Source organism: Gambusia affinis, linkage group LG13 (genome assembly GCF_019740435.1).
Source record: "Gambusia affinis linkage group LG13, SWU_Gaff_1.0, whole genome shotgun sequence".
NCBI classification, from domain to species: domain Eukaryota; kingdom Metazoa; phylum Chordata; class Actinopteri; order Cyprinodontiformes; family Poeciliidae; genus Gambusia; species Gambusia affinis.
In genome coordinates, this window is record NC_057880.1 from 665,629 (window position 1) to 682,527 (window position 16,899).

General features: G+C 37.8%; 1 protein-coding gene across 12 annotated transcripts in view; it reads left to right on the top strand.

Annotated features, from left to right (window-relative positions):
- Positions 1 to 16,899, top strand: part of atrnl1a (attractin-like 1a) — a 251,671-nt gene that overhangs the window by 31,193 nt on the left and 203,579 nt on the right. For 9 of the 12 annotated variants that reach the window (XR_006372584.1, XM_044136575.1, XM_044136576.1 and 6 more), the window contains exons 3-8: positions 595 to 708; positions 1,705 to 1,833; positions 9,290 to 9,498; positions 11,367 to 11,541; positions 11,623 to 11,710; positions 13,132 to 13,378. Coding sequence is in view for 11 of the 12 variants with exons in the window: in XM_044136575.1 (XP_043992510.1) it covers positions 595 to 708; positions 1,705 to 1,833; positions 9,290 to 9,498; positions 11,367 to 11,541; positions 11,623 to 11,710; positions 13,132 to 13,378 (962 nt within the window). In the remaining variant the exon portion in view is untranslated. Of the gene's footprint in view, positions 1 to 594; positions 709 to 1,704; positions 1,834 to 9,289; positions 9,499 to 11,366; positions 11,542 to 11,622; positions 11,711 to 13,131; positions 13,379 to 14,731; positions 14,858 to 15,104; positions 15,322 to 16,899 lie in introns of those variants that run through there. The other 3 variants (XM_044136577.1, XM_044136578.1, XM_044136579.1) reach the window with 3 other exon arrangements.

Consider the following 16,899-nt stretch of genomic DNA (forward strand, 5'->3'; position numbering starts at 1 on the left):
TGATTCCTGGACACCTCCCTGGTGAGGTGTTTCAGGCACATCCCACCGGGTGCAGGCCTAGGGGTAGAACCAGAACACACTGGAGGGATAATGTTTTTTGGCTGGCCTGGGAACACCTTGGTCCAGCTCTTCCGGAGGAATCCCAAGTGGCTGGGGAGAGGGAAATCTGGGCCTCCCTTCTTAGGCTATTACCCTCTCGACCCAACCCCGGATAAGCAGAAGATGGATGGATAGATGGATCTCAAAATGACAATATTATCATTATTGCAATAATTTCAGGGATAATATATCGCCCTGTAAAACTGTGGTGACAGGCCTGACTCCAGCCCTGTGTTTCCACTTGTACCAGGGTTCAATGAAATGATACGAATCATGCCTTTTGAAAATATACCAGCTTCATTATAAAGAAACAAGGTCACACTTCACTAGGAATTCAAAATGCCTAAACACCTCTCTGAGCTCGAGTCCCTGAGGAGACAGTTTACAACCTATGGATGTTACAAAAACTATGGATTCTTTAAGAGAGAAGAATATGAAGAATATTCATCGGCTGCTTTTTGTTGTTCCTAAATATTTTTGTGCGCTCTGTCCTAGCCCTAATGCGGCGCTCCGGCTGCGCTTCAATCACTTTGCCACCGAGTGCAGCTGGGACCACATGTATGTCTACGATGGCGACTCCATTTATGCTCCCTTGATTGCTGTGTTCAGGTAAGCGCCTGCGGCTGTGTATAGACATAGCATGTGAGGGAGGAAATAGTGAAATGACTGGGAAAATTATTAAGCCTGTAAACATGAACTCCCACAGGCAACATATAGCCAAACAATGGACCTCATAATTGCAGCCATTCCACAATATGCCAGTAATGGAGAGAAAATACAGCAATTATCCCTGAATGCTACTTAAATTTTTATGAAACTTTACTGCCTTTTTTTGTGTTTGTAACCAGCAAACATGTGGGCAGCCCTCTTTTATGTCCCACATTCCTTATCTACAGCATTGCCACAATAATTTACCCACTGCCTGCTTTTTACTTATCTCTTTTTAGAAGGCAATTTTCTCTCCTATGTGAAAACTTTGAAAATAGGATTTCAAAATAAGAACAGGTAATTGTACAAACATTGACATTACCACCAACAGGACTGTGAAAAAGTATTTGCCCGCTTCTAGATTGCTTCTATCCAATCACTGATTTAGTTTATTAGGAGAAAAAAGCAAACTTTTCCAAACCAAGATTTATTGAATTACTGCTGGTGGTATGACTAAAAATGTAAATTATGTTTTTTTTTCCCAAGATTATTTTGGTTTCACTATATATAATGATATATTTTTTTATTTATTATTATTTATTATTATTACAGACCAAGTCTAGTAAGGGTATGGGAGTGCAGTGCACTGAATATACTAAAAGTGACAGACCAAACAAATAAAGTGCTGACTATCCTCAGAGGAACAACATCATCAAACAAAATGATAAATGCGTTGTGCCTCTGCAACGCAGCAGGGTTTTGTTTCGATCTAATCCCTGTCATGGTTTCAACAGGGACTACAATTGGGTTTGTTGATTTTTCTTTCATCCTGAACCTCTGGGAGTGGTGTGCTTTTTAAAGCTGTAGTTTACAAAACAAAACAACACTTCAAAACACCTTCTTATTATTCATCATTGATATTGAGCTGTCTGAATTTCTTTGTCGGGTCTCACTCAGTGGTTTGGTGGTGCCGGAGGTGAAAGGGAAGGAGTCGGTACCCGAGGTAGTGACGACGTCCGGGTATGCCCTGCTCCACTTCTTCAGCGACGCCGCATACAACTTGACTGGTTTCAACATTGCCTACTCGTATGTCTACACGTTGTCTTTACTGTTGTGTGTCTCCTTTGTGGTCAGCTGTAAATGTGCAGACGACCGTTCAATTGTGAGTATTTGCTTTAGCTTGTCTGTCTAAAGAAGGTTGGGTTTTATTGGAGTCAAAATCTGACTCAAACATACAGTATGTTTTAAAAATTATGGCATTTTGTGAACCTGGCAAAGGATTTAAACAGGTCAAAAAGATGGAATCAGCTAATTTACTGTAGTTGTTGTATGATGAGAGATATGTTTATATTCACAAAGGATATTAATTTTGCACAATACAAAGTGCAATCTTTCCGATGGAAGATTCCACTGCTGTCACTTCCTCTCTGGTAACAATTAAGAAAGTTTAATATGGGAAAACATCTTTGAAGATTTGATTGGATTTGACTGTCCATGCCATTGTATTTTGCCTTTGAGTTTTTAAGACATTCAACTCCAGCTTTGGCTTGAGTTAAAGGGACAGTATTGGGTGTTTTACAAGCATATAGCCCAGTTTTATAGCACAATCAAGTAACTATGTTAACATCAGTTGTTATAAAAATGCTACATACTATATATCAAATATGACTTGAAAGAAATTTGACTGCGACATTTAATACCTTGACATTGGACCTCTGTCTCTTTAAAAACTCCTGCTCTTTCTGAAACTTCAGGAAGTCATTCTCTATTAACCCCTTAATGTTTTCATCAGCGGTACAATGAGAAGTAGCTCTAATAATTAACTCAGCACTTCTCCCACACTGTAAAAAGTAATAAGTTCACTTTACTTAAAAAAAGTTAGGAAACCGATTGCCTCAAAATCTTCAAGTAAAGTAGCTAATTCATTTTAAGGTGTTATTGCTAAAAATAACTATGTTTAGACCACTCAGATAAAGGCAGTAAACCTGAGTACCGTTAACTCAAAATCATTAATTGGGTTAACTGTAAAATATTCATTCAGACAACTCATGCAATGGCAGTAAACTTGAGTGCCGTTAACTCAAAATCCATTAGTAAAGTTGACTATAAAATGTCAATTATGACTACTTCAAATTGTGAGTTATGTCAATTAAGCAGTACTCATAAAAATAAGTTATACTTACACGTTTAAGAGTTCACATTACTTGAAAAATATCAGGAAACCGATTGCCTTGATATGTTCAAGTAAGATGAACCAAAAGTGTTAAGTTATTGGAACGAAGAGCCAACAGACAACAGTTTGAATGGAAAAAAATGTTTAATAATTAAACAAGTTTACCTTAAATACAAGGTTCTCAAGTGTGGTTACATACACACTAACCTGGAAACAAAGTTTTCCACAGACTTTTTTTAGGGGAAAAAAATGACATGACTTTTTTTGTAGGTTAGCCTTCAATCTAATATTGAATCCTTCAAATGGCCCTCAGTCTTTAAAACTTTGAGAATCCCTGCTTAAATGTCTTTGTTGACTGGTGTGAAACAAAAACTCAATTCTCAATACTAGAGCCCAACATTTATCATAACATTGATAAAGTAAATAGTGAAGTAGTGAAGTGAAGTAATGTTTCTCCTCATTAACATAAAACCATTTAGTAGTCTGCAAATGCAATGATGCTCTCTCCAACAAAAAAAGAATCAAACAAGAAATAAAAATCACTTTTCCAATAAGGGTAAAGGTATCAACGTTGATCCATAATGTCACATCACATTCACTCATTGCATCAGAAGATTTTTGAGTGATTGTATTTTTGGTTTTAGGGATTTATATCCAAGTGACAGAAGCACCCTTTGGATGAAGTCAAAGGTGAACTTCAGTTGTTGAGGGTACTCCAAATTCAGAGAATAAATAAGTCCAAAGAGCAAGCACATGGCATGTGGAAGATTCCCAAGATCATTCATGACAAGACTTCCTTCCAAAATGATGGCAGTACTTGAAGACTGGAGGTGCAGTGAGTCAGTGGAGGCCTGCCTGTCCTCAGGAATGATGGTCAGGATCCCAATGGGGGTGTGAGACACGTCTGGGTCTTCGCAGTCCTAACAACAATAGAAGCAACACCACAATTACATATCAACGTAACACTTCTTTAGGGTGACCAGACGTCCTCTTTTTCCCGGACATGTCCTACTTTTCAGACCTAAAAAAATGTCCGGGGGGAATTTAAAAATCGTTAGGGATTTTGGTCAACTGCCTCAAAACACATTACATAGCTTACAGTGCATTGTGATTACATTGGCACTCCGTTCCACTACTCCATTCCATGTTTCTTTGTATGGCAAAGAAATCGGTAGCACATGTACACACATGTGCTACCGATTTCTTGTGCTACCGCTGGTTCTACCCCCCCCACCCGCCGTCTCCCCCATCTCCACCCCCCGTTGGCGCATGTGTGTCCGCCGATTCAACCCCCCCGCCAACAAAAAAAGAAGTGTCCTCCTTTTCAGAAACCCAAATCTGGTGACCCTACACTTCTTCATCACGGCTGCTTCTCCTACAGTTTACAGCTGTCCCACCTATGGCAGTCTACTCATCATAAGCCTTCTATAACAGTACAGCGGCTTTTTTAACCCGCCAACATCTTTATCCTTATCCCTTTTCCTTTTTTTGTTTTGCGCCCCGGACAGCTTTTTTGCTCTGCCGCTCCATCTTGTTACCACTAAATAAACATGATATTTTCGACTAACGTTAGTCCCAGGCATCGCTAAATCATTACACATAAAGTTAACCTCAAAACCTGGACTTACGGATGAATTATACGGCCGAGATAATGAATATAAGTTTGCTAAAAAACAGTGGGACTTACCGTGACCAAACTTAGCTGCAGCAACCGCCGTATTGTTGACAGTTTGGCGCTTCTTTCAAACACGTCGTCACTCGTCAGTGTCCAATGCGCATGTGCGTTCAACGAGAGCTGCCGAATGATGCCGAGTTTTTTGCTGGTTATGCAGATGCGTTATGCTCACTCATAACTCCAAGTTCGGGTTACTTGCTGCTGATGAGTTTGATTACTTGCCTCTGTAGAAAGTTGTCTTTGCTAAGTTTAAGTTAGTATAGTCAACAGAGTAAGCTGGAATGAGTTCAGGTCACTTTTCTTTTTGAGTACACTTTACTTTTACATTTTACAGTGCAGGTGTTTGCTAATTGCTTCTGGCTAGTCTGAAGGAGCAGACTGAGGAAGTTGTCGGGGGAGGGCTACTCTGTCAGGTGGAAGTTTGGTAGCTTGGAAAATGCAGCTCCAAGAAGGAGCTTTGTTCTTAAAGGTAGGGCTAAATCCATCCAGACATTTTATGAAGCTGAATGGTTGCCAAGAAATTTTGCAAACATGCATGAAAGAATTAAAGTAACACTCCAGATATGTTTTTGATTATACTGTGATGGAAAGCTAAAACAGTGGATTGAACATATTACTGTCCCTTTCAATAATAGTTTTTTTTTATAGTAAATGGATGACGTGTAATACACCTAATTTTCTACACCACATTGGCCGACTGAATGTTGATGAGATTTGCAATTACAGGATGTCCACCTATTTGTGATTCAATATTCACAGATTCACAGATTTGTGGATATTTCTGTAGAACGCAATTCCTATTTATTTGCACAAAATCTGTTTAATCTTAGGTTCTTTTCTAAGAAATTATCTGAAATAATAATAATAAAAAGAGAGGTTCCTCCTAGGTACTGTAGGAACTGCCATAATATGCATTTCGTTACCATCCAACCATCCATCCATCTTCTATTCATCTTTGTCTCTAATGGGGTCAGGAGGGTTGCTGGTTCCTCTCCAGCTACGTTACGGGTGAGAGGCGGGGTCACCCTGGACAGGTCGCCAGTCTGTTGCAGGGCAACACAGAGACAGACAGGACACACAACCATTCGCACACACACTCACACCTACAGAGAATTTAGAGAGACCAATTAACCTGACAGTCATGTTTTTGGACTGTGGGAGGAAGCCGGAGAACCCGGAGAGAACCCACCATGCACAGGGAGAACATGCAAACTCCATGCAGAAAGACCCCGGGCCGGGAATCGAACTCAGAACCTTCTTGCTGCAAGACAACAGCTCTACCAACTGCGCCACTGTGCAGCCCACATTTCGTTACCTTCCTAAAAAAATGGTCTCAATCACTTCTTGCCTTGGCACAAAATAATTATAAAAAAATAAAATAAAAACTACCGTCTCCTTTGGAAACAATGATTTAGGCAAAAGAAGAAAAAAAAAGATCACTTTCGGCAAAAATGACACAGGCCATTATTTTTTAGGAAGTTGACAATATGGCGTGTTGGCATACAAAAAAAAAAAAAGAAGAAAAAAGACAGGCTACTCTACTGTACGTACCCTTCTCCTATACTGTACTCTCGCATGCGCACCCCACAGAACTTTGGCTGTCAGACAAGTGCCGACAGTGACAGCTAGCAGTGAACTCCAAAAATGTTTCATAATTCTGGAACAAAAAGGGTTTCCAAAAAGTGAAGGGGGAAAACCGCCCAACTCTAAATATTTCTACTTCGACAAAGCTCAACCACAATTCCAGCATGATTTGATTAACTAAAATTGATCGCATTATCCTTTTTCATTATTGTCAATAGTTGACCACGCATGCATTTATTATTTCTATTAAGATGTCCTTTTTGTTCTAGAGAACAATCTGTCTTAGTCCATCTGAAAACCAGGGATCCTGATGACACTTTATTGTAAATATGAGTACTCACTTCCAGTGAGACAAGTATAGTTACAAAAGCTTTTTGTTGTCAAAAAGGTACTTTTAAAATTACATATCTGCTTTGTAAATCAATGGCAACCCAATTATGACTTTTATATTTAAGTTTCACAGCCCATCTTCTGTCCTTTGTCAGGTTTTCTTTGTTTTGTAAAATGACACCAACACACTATGTAAAGATTATGTAAAGCATTCCCCCCAAAGAAGTCAATTATTGTGTAGTGCGGTTTGGCCTATGCTGAGCTGCCGCTTGGCTCGTCTGTGTATCACACAAAACACACCTGTCTGTCTGTGCCAATAATTATAGCCTTAATGAAAATTGAATGATATGTGATAGGACTCATGGCATGAGGGAGGACAATTACATAGCTGCAAGGCTCTGAGTGAGCACACACAGACACACACACACACACGCACACTGGGAGGTTATGCTGGTTGTCATGGCTACCATGTGCCGTAGCAAACAAGCTTTTGATATTAACAAAAATATTATTTTTCTACTTGTGGTCCATGACTCCCATTTACCACAGCGATCTTATTTTAACTGGGATTTTATAGATTAGTATTTTGTGTAATATCCATTAAATTATCTATGGATCATCAGATATATCCATGTATCTGATGATACTTACACGTGAAGCTGAAGGGAGTCGGCACAGATAAATCTATGCCCCACTAATTTTTATTGGTTCTCTCCTGTTTTTTGTTGTACATGTCCAATTAAATATGCTTTCAAATAGGATAAGTTTCTTTTGCATAAAAAATGTACAAAGAGCTGGGCTAAAGTATTTGCATGCTTAAATATTTATTCTGTATTTACTTTTTGTCATCATTTAGGGTATCAAACAAAAATAACCAGAGTTAAGACAAAAATTCTCTTAATAATAATTTTATTTAGTAAGCAATCTCAAACAATATTATTTGATTTTTTTTCAGACAGACTTGCATCTGAATCAAGAATTTATTTAATTGGAGTCTGTCCAACAACATGAAGTAGGCCAAAAGCTCTCATTTCAAATATATTTATTGAAAAACCTTCCTTCCAACAGGCATTTACTTTGTTGTTTACAAATTTATACTAATCAAAAAATTAATATTTTTTGAAATAAAAAACAGGGACAAAAATAAAAAGTACAATGGACATAATTGATAGAATGTGTTTCTTTCCAAATGGAGAGTTTCTGTCAAGTTTGCCAATCAATGTTTGAAAGAAGATACCTGTTTTCTTCTCAGTTGAGAAGAACAAGTTTTTTGCAGTTGTAATATTGTAAGTATGACAAATGATTTAAAAGAACAAACTGTCACATTATGGCTTGGGGATGAGAAATTTTGTAGGAAGTGAGGAACAAAGTCATTAACTTTGTCTCCATTAAAAATATGTGCAAAACTTTGTCAATATTCCACTAAAGTAAAAAAATTCCCCACAATTTTGAAAGTATGGCATTTCCATTAAATAAGAGGGTCATATATGGACAAGTTTGTACTTGTCTACTACTACTTCTTGTCTTCTACTTCTTCTTCTTCAGAAAAAGTAGCTCGAAGATTTGTGCAATAATTCCGATATAACCAAAAAACCACTTCAATCTAGTGCATCAAATAAGCTTTTTTGAAATTCCATTATGCAAATTTATTTTTGAAATGTCATATTGCTCATTTATATGGTTAATGGGAAGATTTTAGCACTAACAGAAGGAACAAATACATTTGTATTGGCAAACACTTTCATCCAAAGATACAACTGATTTCTGCCATCAATGAGTCATAGTTTCTTGATTTTTGTTAGCTGTCCACTGTAGTGACCACTATGCATGAAAGGGTTAATTAGATCAGGCTATCTAAAAGCCATTTTCTTGTGCTTCTTGTGGATTTTTATGTTATAAATGCACACAAACCACTGAAGTGGACACTAGTGCATCTTGAAATACAATATCAACTACTGGCCATCAGCTGCAAATGCAAGAAATTATTTTTGTTAAATCCAATATGTCCAAAAGACAAAAAAGCATGCCAACCAACTCTGTCTGTCCCTCCTTCTACTGTAGATTACTCTTGCAGGTAAACAAATATAGTGACATCAGATAACCCCTAAAGAAAAATATTACTGATGTAGATTTTAAGTAACAACTTTGTATTTGGAGAAAATTGATCACATAAAAAAAAAAAAAAAAAATAAAAATAAATTATATATGCTATTTTTTACAAAATTGTTTTCCTACATTTTTTTACCTTAAGAAAATTAAAAATGGGAAAAAAATCCTGACATAAAGGATCATAATTCATGCATGAAAGGGTGCTGAGCTGCACTGTAAGTTTGGTAAAATTATATTTTTCAGTATAAGTACAGCGATCTTCATAGAAGCTCTTTCAATATAAAACTAAGATGAAAATGAATTTCAGTCCTCAAGGGACACATACCCATCCTGAATAAAAATAGATTATTCTTTCCCAAAATTTTTGGATTTGCATTCTAAAAACAATTTCCATATTCATGAAATTTAACATTCGTTTTTCATAATAATATTTCAGATAATGCAAATGTATTTGATTAAACATTCAGGTATGACAGAAAAAGAACCAAACACAGCTGTTAGTTTGCTAAAGGAAGCTGATTAGAGGATTTAAATAAACTTTTATTCTGATGGCTTTGGAACTGCTTGATATTAAACATTATTACACCTCATCCACAATACCTCAGGGTTTTTATTTTATGAATTAGCATCACTGCATAGTTCTGAATGCGGTTCCTGTCTGGCTTCCTCAGGATAAACTCCTGTCCCAACAACTGTTCGGGCCACGGCCGGTGCAGCGCAGGGAATTCAGTGGCGGGCCGCGTTTATTGTGAATGTGATGAGTACTGGAAAGGTGAGGCCTGCGCCGTTCCGTACTGCAGGGATGACTGTGGCAGCCCGGACCACGGCTACTGCGACCTGACCGGAGAAAAGCTCTGTGTCTGCAACGACAGCTGGCAAGGTGCAACGCTTCAGATCAATACACATCCATTTATTTTTATTGTCAGAACAAAGACCACATTTCCCACAATGCAATGCACAGAGGTGATTTATTCAGATTGGTTTGTTTTGATCGTTGTTTATGTGGAAAAACTGGGAGGAGGTTTACCTACACAACATCACTTCTTAGTTGCTGCACATTATCATCTTAAACATTATTTTTATGGAAAATGTTTAAAGTTGGATTCCTGTTTTAGTTCTTGGTAACATATGGGAGTATTTAAACCTTTTAAAGTGATAAACTGTTTCAATTTGAAAGTGTATTTATAATTCTTTGGGCTTTCCATGTAGCAATTTGCTAAACCTTATCCAGTTTTGGAGGGAAATTATATTTTTCAAAATCATCCATCATCCACAGATAACTGAATAATTCAATAAGAAATTCAGTAATTTATTAAATTCTACGTAGTTTGTTTTTCTTCATCTCAAACAACAAATTCAATTTATTTAATTTAACATAGCATGTCTAAAACACTTGTTCCATTCAGTGATGGTGCATTGCCCTCTCCTGGGCTAATATCAGAACTGCAGGAAGAATAAATATGTTTCATAAAATGCAAAATATATCCATCCATCCATCCATTTTCTGTTCACCCTTATCCCTAATGGGGTCGCGAGGATTGCTGGTGTCTGTCTCCAGCTACGAGAGGCGGGGTACACCCTGGACAGGTCGCCAGTCTGTCGCAGATGCAAAATATATAGATTTTTAAATGTAATTTGTTAAAGTTAAGATATTTATTCTAAACCAAAGTGAAAAGAGAATAAATGTTCATTCAGCTGTCTTTGTGAAGTACATCATAATTCCTGTTATTTTTATTATTGTGAACACTAGTCAGAAACAGTGTTTATGTGTAAGAATGAGTGAATGTAAACCACATCTATGAAACACAAAAAGGAAGAAAAACCTGAACAAAATGGAAATTTGTGACAATTTTGAGCTAAACAAAGTGATCACTTGTTGTCTGCTCTGCAGCATATTGTGAAATTATTTACAGTTCTTTAACAGTTTTCACCTGTGGCTACAATACAACCACAGATGTCAGTTTGTTATTATTGGATGTGACAGACCAAGAAAAAGGAGTTGATAATTGTGAAGGGGAAGGGAAATCATGTGTTTCTATTCCACCCTCTGTATCAGGGGTAGGGAACTCCAGGCCTCGAGAGCCGGTCTCCTGCAACTTTTAGATGTATCTCAGCTTCAACACACCTGAATCCAACAGCTGAATGACCTCCTCAGTGCAGTCAGGTTCTCCAGAGTCCTGCTAATGACCTCATTATTTGACTCAGGCATAGAAACTCATTCTATGAAAGCTTGATAGCTAACTCTTTTCTCTTTTTTTTTTTTTTTTTTTTTTTTTTTTTTCTGGTGGCGCCCTCTTGTTTTATGCCATCCTGGGCATAAACCCATTTTGCAAAAACTACCACTTGCTTAAACTTTGATCTTTCATAAATGTTTTATTTTATAACAGGATTGGTAAGTAAAAGGTACACAATTGAAAATATTTAGTTTTTTTCCCTCACCTTTTCCATTTTATTTTTCCCTCTGAGTTCAGCAGAAGATAACCTGCACCTGACACTTTCTTACTTTTATTTCACAGGACAAGAAGTGAAAAATCTAGAAAATCACAAGTCAACCCCACTCAAATTTTTTTTTAAAAGCCTTCAGAAACTCCTGATTAAATTATTTAAAGTTTCAGAACTGAGTTCCTGGAAGCAAAGCATCATGAAATTATAGAAAGTCTACCGATTTGGTATATAGATAGAAAAAACTATCAAGTTTAGCTTGTAGATTGTTGTGAAAATAAATGTGTTCTCCTCTCTGTGCGTCAGGTCCTGACTGCACCATCCCTGTCCCCTCCATGGGGGCCTTCTGGATGCTGCCCAGCATCAAACCGTCGGCTCAGTCCCTGGGCCGGGCCTCCCACCGAGCCCTGGTGCATTCTGGGTTGATGTGGGTGGTTGGAGGCTACTCCTTCAACTACTCTAACTACCACATGATGCTCAAGTAAGCGCCACTCTCTACAGTAAAGGTCTGTTTTACTGACAGTGACTTTCATGACTGAAGTTCCTCTCTCTGTCTGCACAGCTACAACCCGGACACCAGCGCGTGGGACGTGGTGCCAGCCAGCAACGGACCCCTCTACAGATATGGACACTCTCTGGCTCTCTACCAGGTAAAACACACACAAATCATTGAATAATTTTCAGTGATACAACTCTGACAAGTGTTAAATTACATTGTTGGACAATTGAGACAGTTTTTACATTTTGTTTAAAATAATGTTTCTGACATTATTAAACTTTATCTTGATTCAACTACTGTATGGCTGTCGTATAAATTATAGTGCAAAGTAATAAATTGTTTGACATCCTTTATGCAGCATCTGTTAAACATGGGATGGTCTTCACTACAATAATTGTCTGCTTAAATATCTACAAGTGTCTGTAAATAACTGAACTTAGCACAGGAAGAAAATAACTCATGTTGGGTCTCATAAGCAGGAACAGGAAGACCTGTTAATTTTCTCTTTCCTGCTTAATTAAATACTGGATGAAGAATGAAACGCCATCCCACAGTAATGTGTGACCAAGCTGATGACCAGTACGCCTTCTCCTCAGAACTTTAACCAGTTCTTCCCCAGTAAGCTCTGCTCAAATACGTCTCCAATTGCACATTCCCCTCCATTTTTTTGAACCAAAATCCAATTTTCCTAGCCGGATATTGTGCTCAAGTGATTTGATTGGTGGCAGAATTCATTCATTTATTGGCCCATGGACACCGCGATAATGCTGTAGTTGTCAAATCAATAATTCCATGGTCAAACCTTAGGATCCAAATCTTTATGTCAGTTGTGGCAGAAGAGCGCATGCAGCGTCAACTGGTTGGGGCAACCTGTAATGAACAAATAGATGAGGGATTTTAGAGAAACCGGCTGACACGCAAAATGACATAATCAGAGCATCGACTCAAAGCTCATGACCCACTCCTTTTAGTGAGGAACACTCTGCCAATGGAAACACACCTAAGTGAGCTAGAACCAAACCCGACATTTACCAGCTGCAGGGAGACTTGACAAAGGAGTGAGGCTCAGGATGAAGAACAGTCTGCAGGCTGTTCTGGTTTTATTCGTCTCCACCACTGACGCCTCTGTTTGATACACGAATAAATTGTTAATCTGCCCTCATGTCTTGGTTTTTCAGGCTTTTATCATCCAGTCTAGTAAATTAACAACAGTCTGCTTGGCATCCATAGAGAGGATTAAAGTTTAGCAAACTCCGCTGCTCAAGACCATAAATGCACTTTCTTTTACATATGTGGCAACAATTAAAAAAGAATAAAGTGGTTTTACGACTGTACAGGATAATTCAAATAAAAAATATCGACCAAAAACGCAGTTTCTTACTTTTTGTTGTAAGTGTATTTAAGACACACAGGACTGCTTTTGAAACAGCAGACATCTATTGATATAAAGGTTTAGTTTTGTGGTCTTGGCCCAATTTGATTTAGTATTAATTTTGGCCTCCTGAGAAAATAAATCAGTATTTTAAATAAATAAATAAATAAGAGTAAAATAAGAGTCTTGTCTTGTCTTAGGATTGTATCTATATGTTCGGTGGAAAGCTGGAGACAGGCCCTGCTAACATCACAGACGAGTTGTGGTTGTTCAACATCCCCACTCGTAGCTGGTTGCCACTGAAACCAGCTTCAGCACCTCTTTATGCCCTGGAGGGCCACACGGCTCACGTGGTCATCCTGCCTAATGGCGACCCAGTGATGCTGGTCTTCTTTGGCTACTCTCCCATCTACAGCTACATCAACAAAGTTCAGGAGTACAACATCAGTAAGTCAATTTTATTTGTACGCTTTATGATCGTCTGTGAGTTTCCAAAACGGCGCTATAAAAATTTGAGATTTTATTCTTATAACACATTTAAGCAACAAGGCAATTCAAGGAGCACCTGTTGAATCTGGTATTGTTTTCTTTTCCTTCATCTTCATTGTAAATACCATCTTAGCATCCCCTTATGGTTTGATTATTGACAAATTACTGAGGAATGCTTATATTTAGCTGTTGGTGTTTGTGTTTGTATCTTCGGTACCTCTTTTTTTTATCTCATTGTTTCTTATTTTCACTTTCATACTTTTTCTTTTTTCTGGCCTGGCCCTTTGGCATCCTTCATACTTCTTATTTCTTATTTCAACTGTTCAGTAATGAACAATTGTCTAAACAAGCATACATGTCATCAAAATACTTAAATCACTGGAAATCACCCATCTCCCATTTGCTTTTGTTGCTCCTTGTCAAATAAGAGGACTTGTCTTGTGCATTAACTCCACACATGAGACAATTAGTACTGCACAAGAATATTTGTTAAACTACATATTAAACCAACTAAATATTGTTGTGTGCAACAACCATTCCCAGCGCGGTTCTTTTCATTTATCTCTGAGAAAACATCAGCTAACCTGAGTTGTTTGTCAGATCTGAGCCAGTAGATGGCAGTGTTGCAGCGTTGACATTGAGCAGCTGAAATTAGAGGAAAACACAAACGCTTTCTTCTCAAAACACAGAAAAATGTTAACTTCTATACAAATGGGAGACTTTATTTTAGTGCATTCTTGCCCAACCACTAGTAGTCTAATTCTAACCTTAAACCAAAACTTAACTCGTTTCATACCTCTAAACTTAACTTCTACAGCAGAGCTGCAAAAAAATGTTCTTACTTTCTACAAATTATTTCCCCTTGTTGGTGAACATTGTGAATGTGGTCCTCTATATGCAGGATATACAAGTACACACACACTCACGCAAACACACAGAGCCAAACAATGACTCACACAATGATGCACAGTGAGAGTGGTCATTAAGAGGAGATGGTACCCAGGCCAGTGAGAGGAAAGTGACTAATGACTGCCTTCCTCCTGTGCCCCACCTTCCCATTTTTCTCCTCTTTTCCTATTCCTCTTTCCAAACATTCTCCTCCACATCTCACATCCTCTCAGTTTTGTTCTGCATATTTTTCCTTTTTCATCTGCCAACCTCAATCTCAAACCCCTTCAGTAATCACTACTGGTTGGTCCTCATCATCTTTCTCTCCACTCCCTTCAGTAGTTTCTTCACATCTGTCTGTCACTTTCATGTGCTCCTACATCTGTCACTGGCTGCCCTTCTCTTCCTCTGACATTGTCGTAGTCCATATGGAGCATCATTAGACCTCAGAGGGAATGACGGAGAGTCAACCTGCAGGAGAACAAGGGGGAGTAGAGACAGAGTGTAAAAGACAAGGCAGCAGGATTTAATGACCACAACGAGAAGCCGGTTTACACCAATTAGCTGCCAGAGATGAGATGGAAGTTGACCTTCTACTTCTTCAACATCGGTTCTCTGTGGTCAATGTTTCCCCTTTCTTGCTCTTTTTACATTTTCTTTTTATTTTTTGCACCTTAACCCCCCCCCCCCATGTCAATAAATCATAGAATCACCTTTGTTGTAGTTACAGCGGCAAGAGATTTGGTGTATGTCTCTAAGATCTTTGGACATGTGAAGACTGAATTTTTTGTTGCAGCAGAAGCTCAGGTGGAACAGAAGGCATCTCTGAACATCAGTTTTCAAGTCTTGCATACATCTTCGGTTGGATTTATGTCTGGACTTTGACTGGGCCATGAACCATTCCATTATAGCTCTGCTGTTGTCCTGCTGGAAGCTGAATCTCCACCCCACTAGTTGCATCTCCATTACAAATGTGTACAAATCTTTTTCAATATTCCTGTTAAGTAAAAAAAAAAATAAAAATAACACCACTATTTTGCTATTGTAGTCTTTTTATGAAATACGAAATGCAATTAAAGTCATATGTGAACAAGCTTGTTCATGTAATAAGTCATTACAATTTATGGGAGTGACAGATATAAAGGTACTATGTGTTTCAGCCAAGGCACTAACTCTCTTTTATCAGCCATCAAGGGAGACGTTGGCATCTTATTCAGGCATTGGAATAACAAATCCTATTATTCTTGGGAACAGTTACGTTTTGGGGAAATTACAGTCAGCGATTTCACTTTTGGATGACAAACTCCACTTTTGATGAACTTTGTATATATTGAGACCTCTAGTGGAACCAGCTGTGCATTGTACAAGAATGCCAGTGCCTACAAATAAGCTGCTGCATACTAACTGCCATGACTGCAGCCTGGGCACCTATTTCTCAGAACGTTCCTTTCAATTCTCATTTCCGTTGAGGTTTCAGTCTGGGTTTTCTCCCATTCTCCCATCTTCTGGTAGAATTTACACAGGGCCAATCCGAAAACAGAAGGACAAGTTGTGAATGATAATGTTGATTTTCTGGTTATTTTAGAGATGTGTTCTGCCAGTAGCTTAGCATTGGTTAAGTCATTCAAGGCATGTTTCTGAATACTGACCAATTAAATTTGGAGCAATAGGATTGATTAAAACATTTTATTTTTAGCAAAGATGCCCTTCAGCTCGGCACTTCTCTCTTCACAGTGGAGGATAGTTGTGTACAGCACAGGCGATTTCTTTGGTCATGGCCAAATGTTAGCAACTGGGTAAAATTTAACTTCAACAGAGTCTACATCTCCAGCAAGAAATCCTTTCTTAGTAGACAAGACGAAGCATAGAACAATGGGTTAATAAAAGCCAGGCTAGGATGACTCGCGTGATGCGAAAAAGAAATGTTTCTATTTTAATTTTGCAAAACACACCAATTTTGGTACAACTGAAAAACCACCTTTTTCGAACACAAAAATTTCTATTGAAAAACGTGATTATTTTTTCCCAAAATTGCTGTGTTTTTTATATAGCAAATTTATTTTAATAAATCCAATTTGCGCAATTTGTCAATGGAAAAACAGCTAGTGTTAAATCTTTCCTACTGAATAAAATCCTCCCCGAGCAAATATAATTTTATTGATTCTACAATCATTTTTTTTCCTCAGAGTATCAACTTTTTATCTGCGAGTATAGATACATTAAATCCTACTATTAGATTTATGTCAAATCCACATGAATTAAATGTCAGCTTTCACACATGACATTTTATACCCAGTTGCACATGTACATTAAAAATCACATATAATGAAACAACCAGTTACAATTAAATAATGAAATAGATAAAATACATTATCTAATATAAGTGAATAAGACAAAAAAGTTCATTTTCTGAATAACCAAATACACAAAGCCACACAATTAACATTTAAATCATATCATTTGCTAAATATCATATTTATCATATCATGAGAATATCCTGTACTGTATTGTGTCATGAGATTAGTGTATTGCTACATCCCTGCATGATATTAGTGAATGCTATGTGTTAGTTTTCTTCAAAAAAGTGGGGG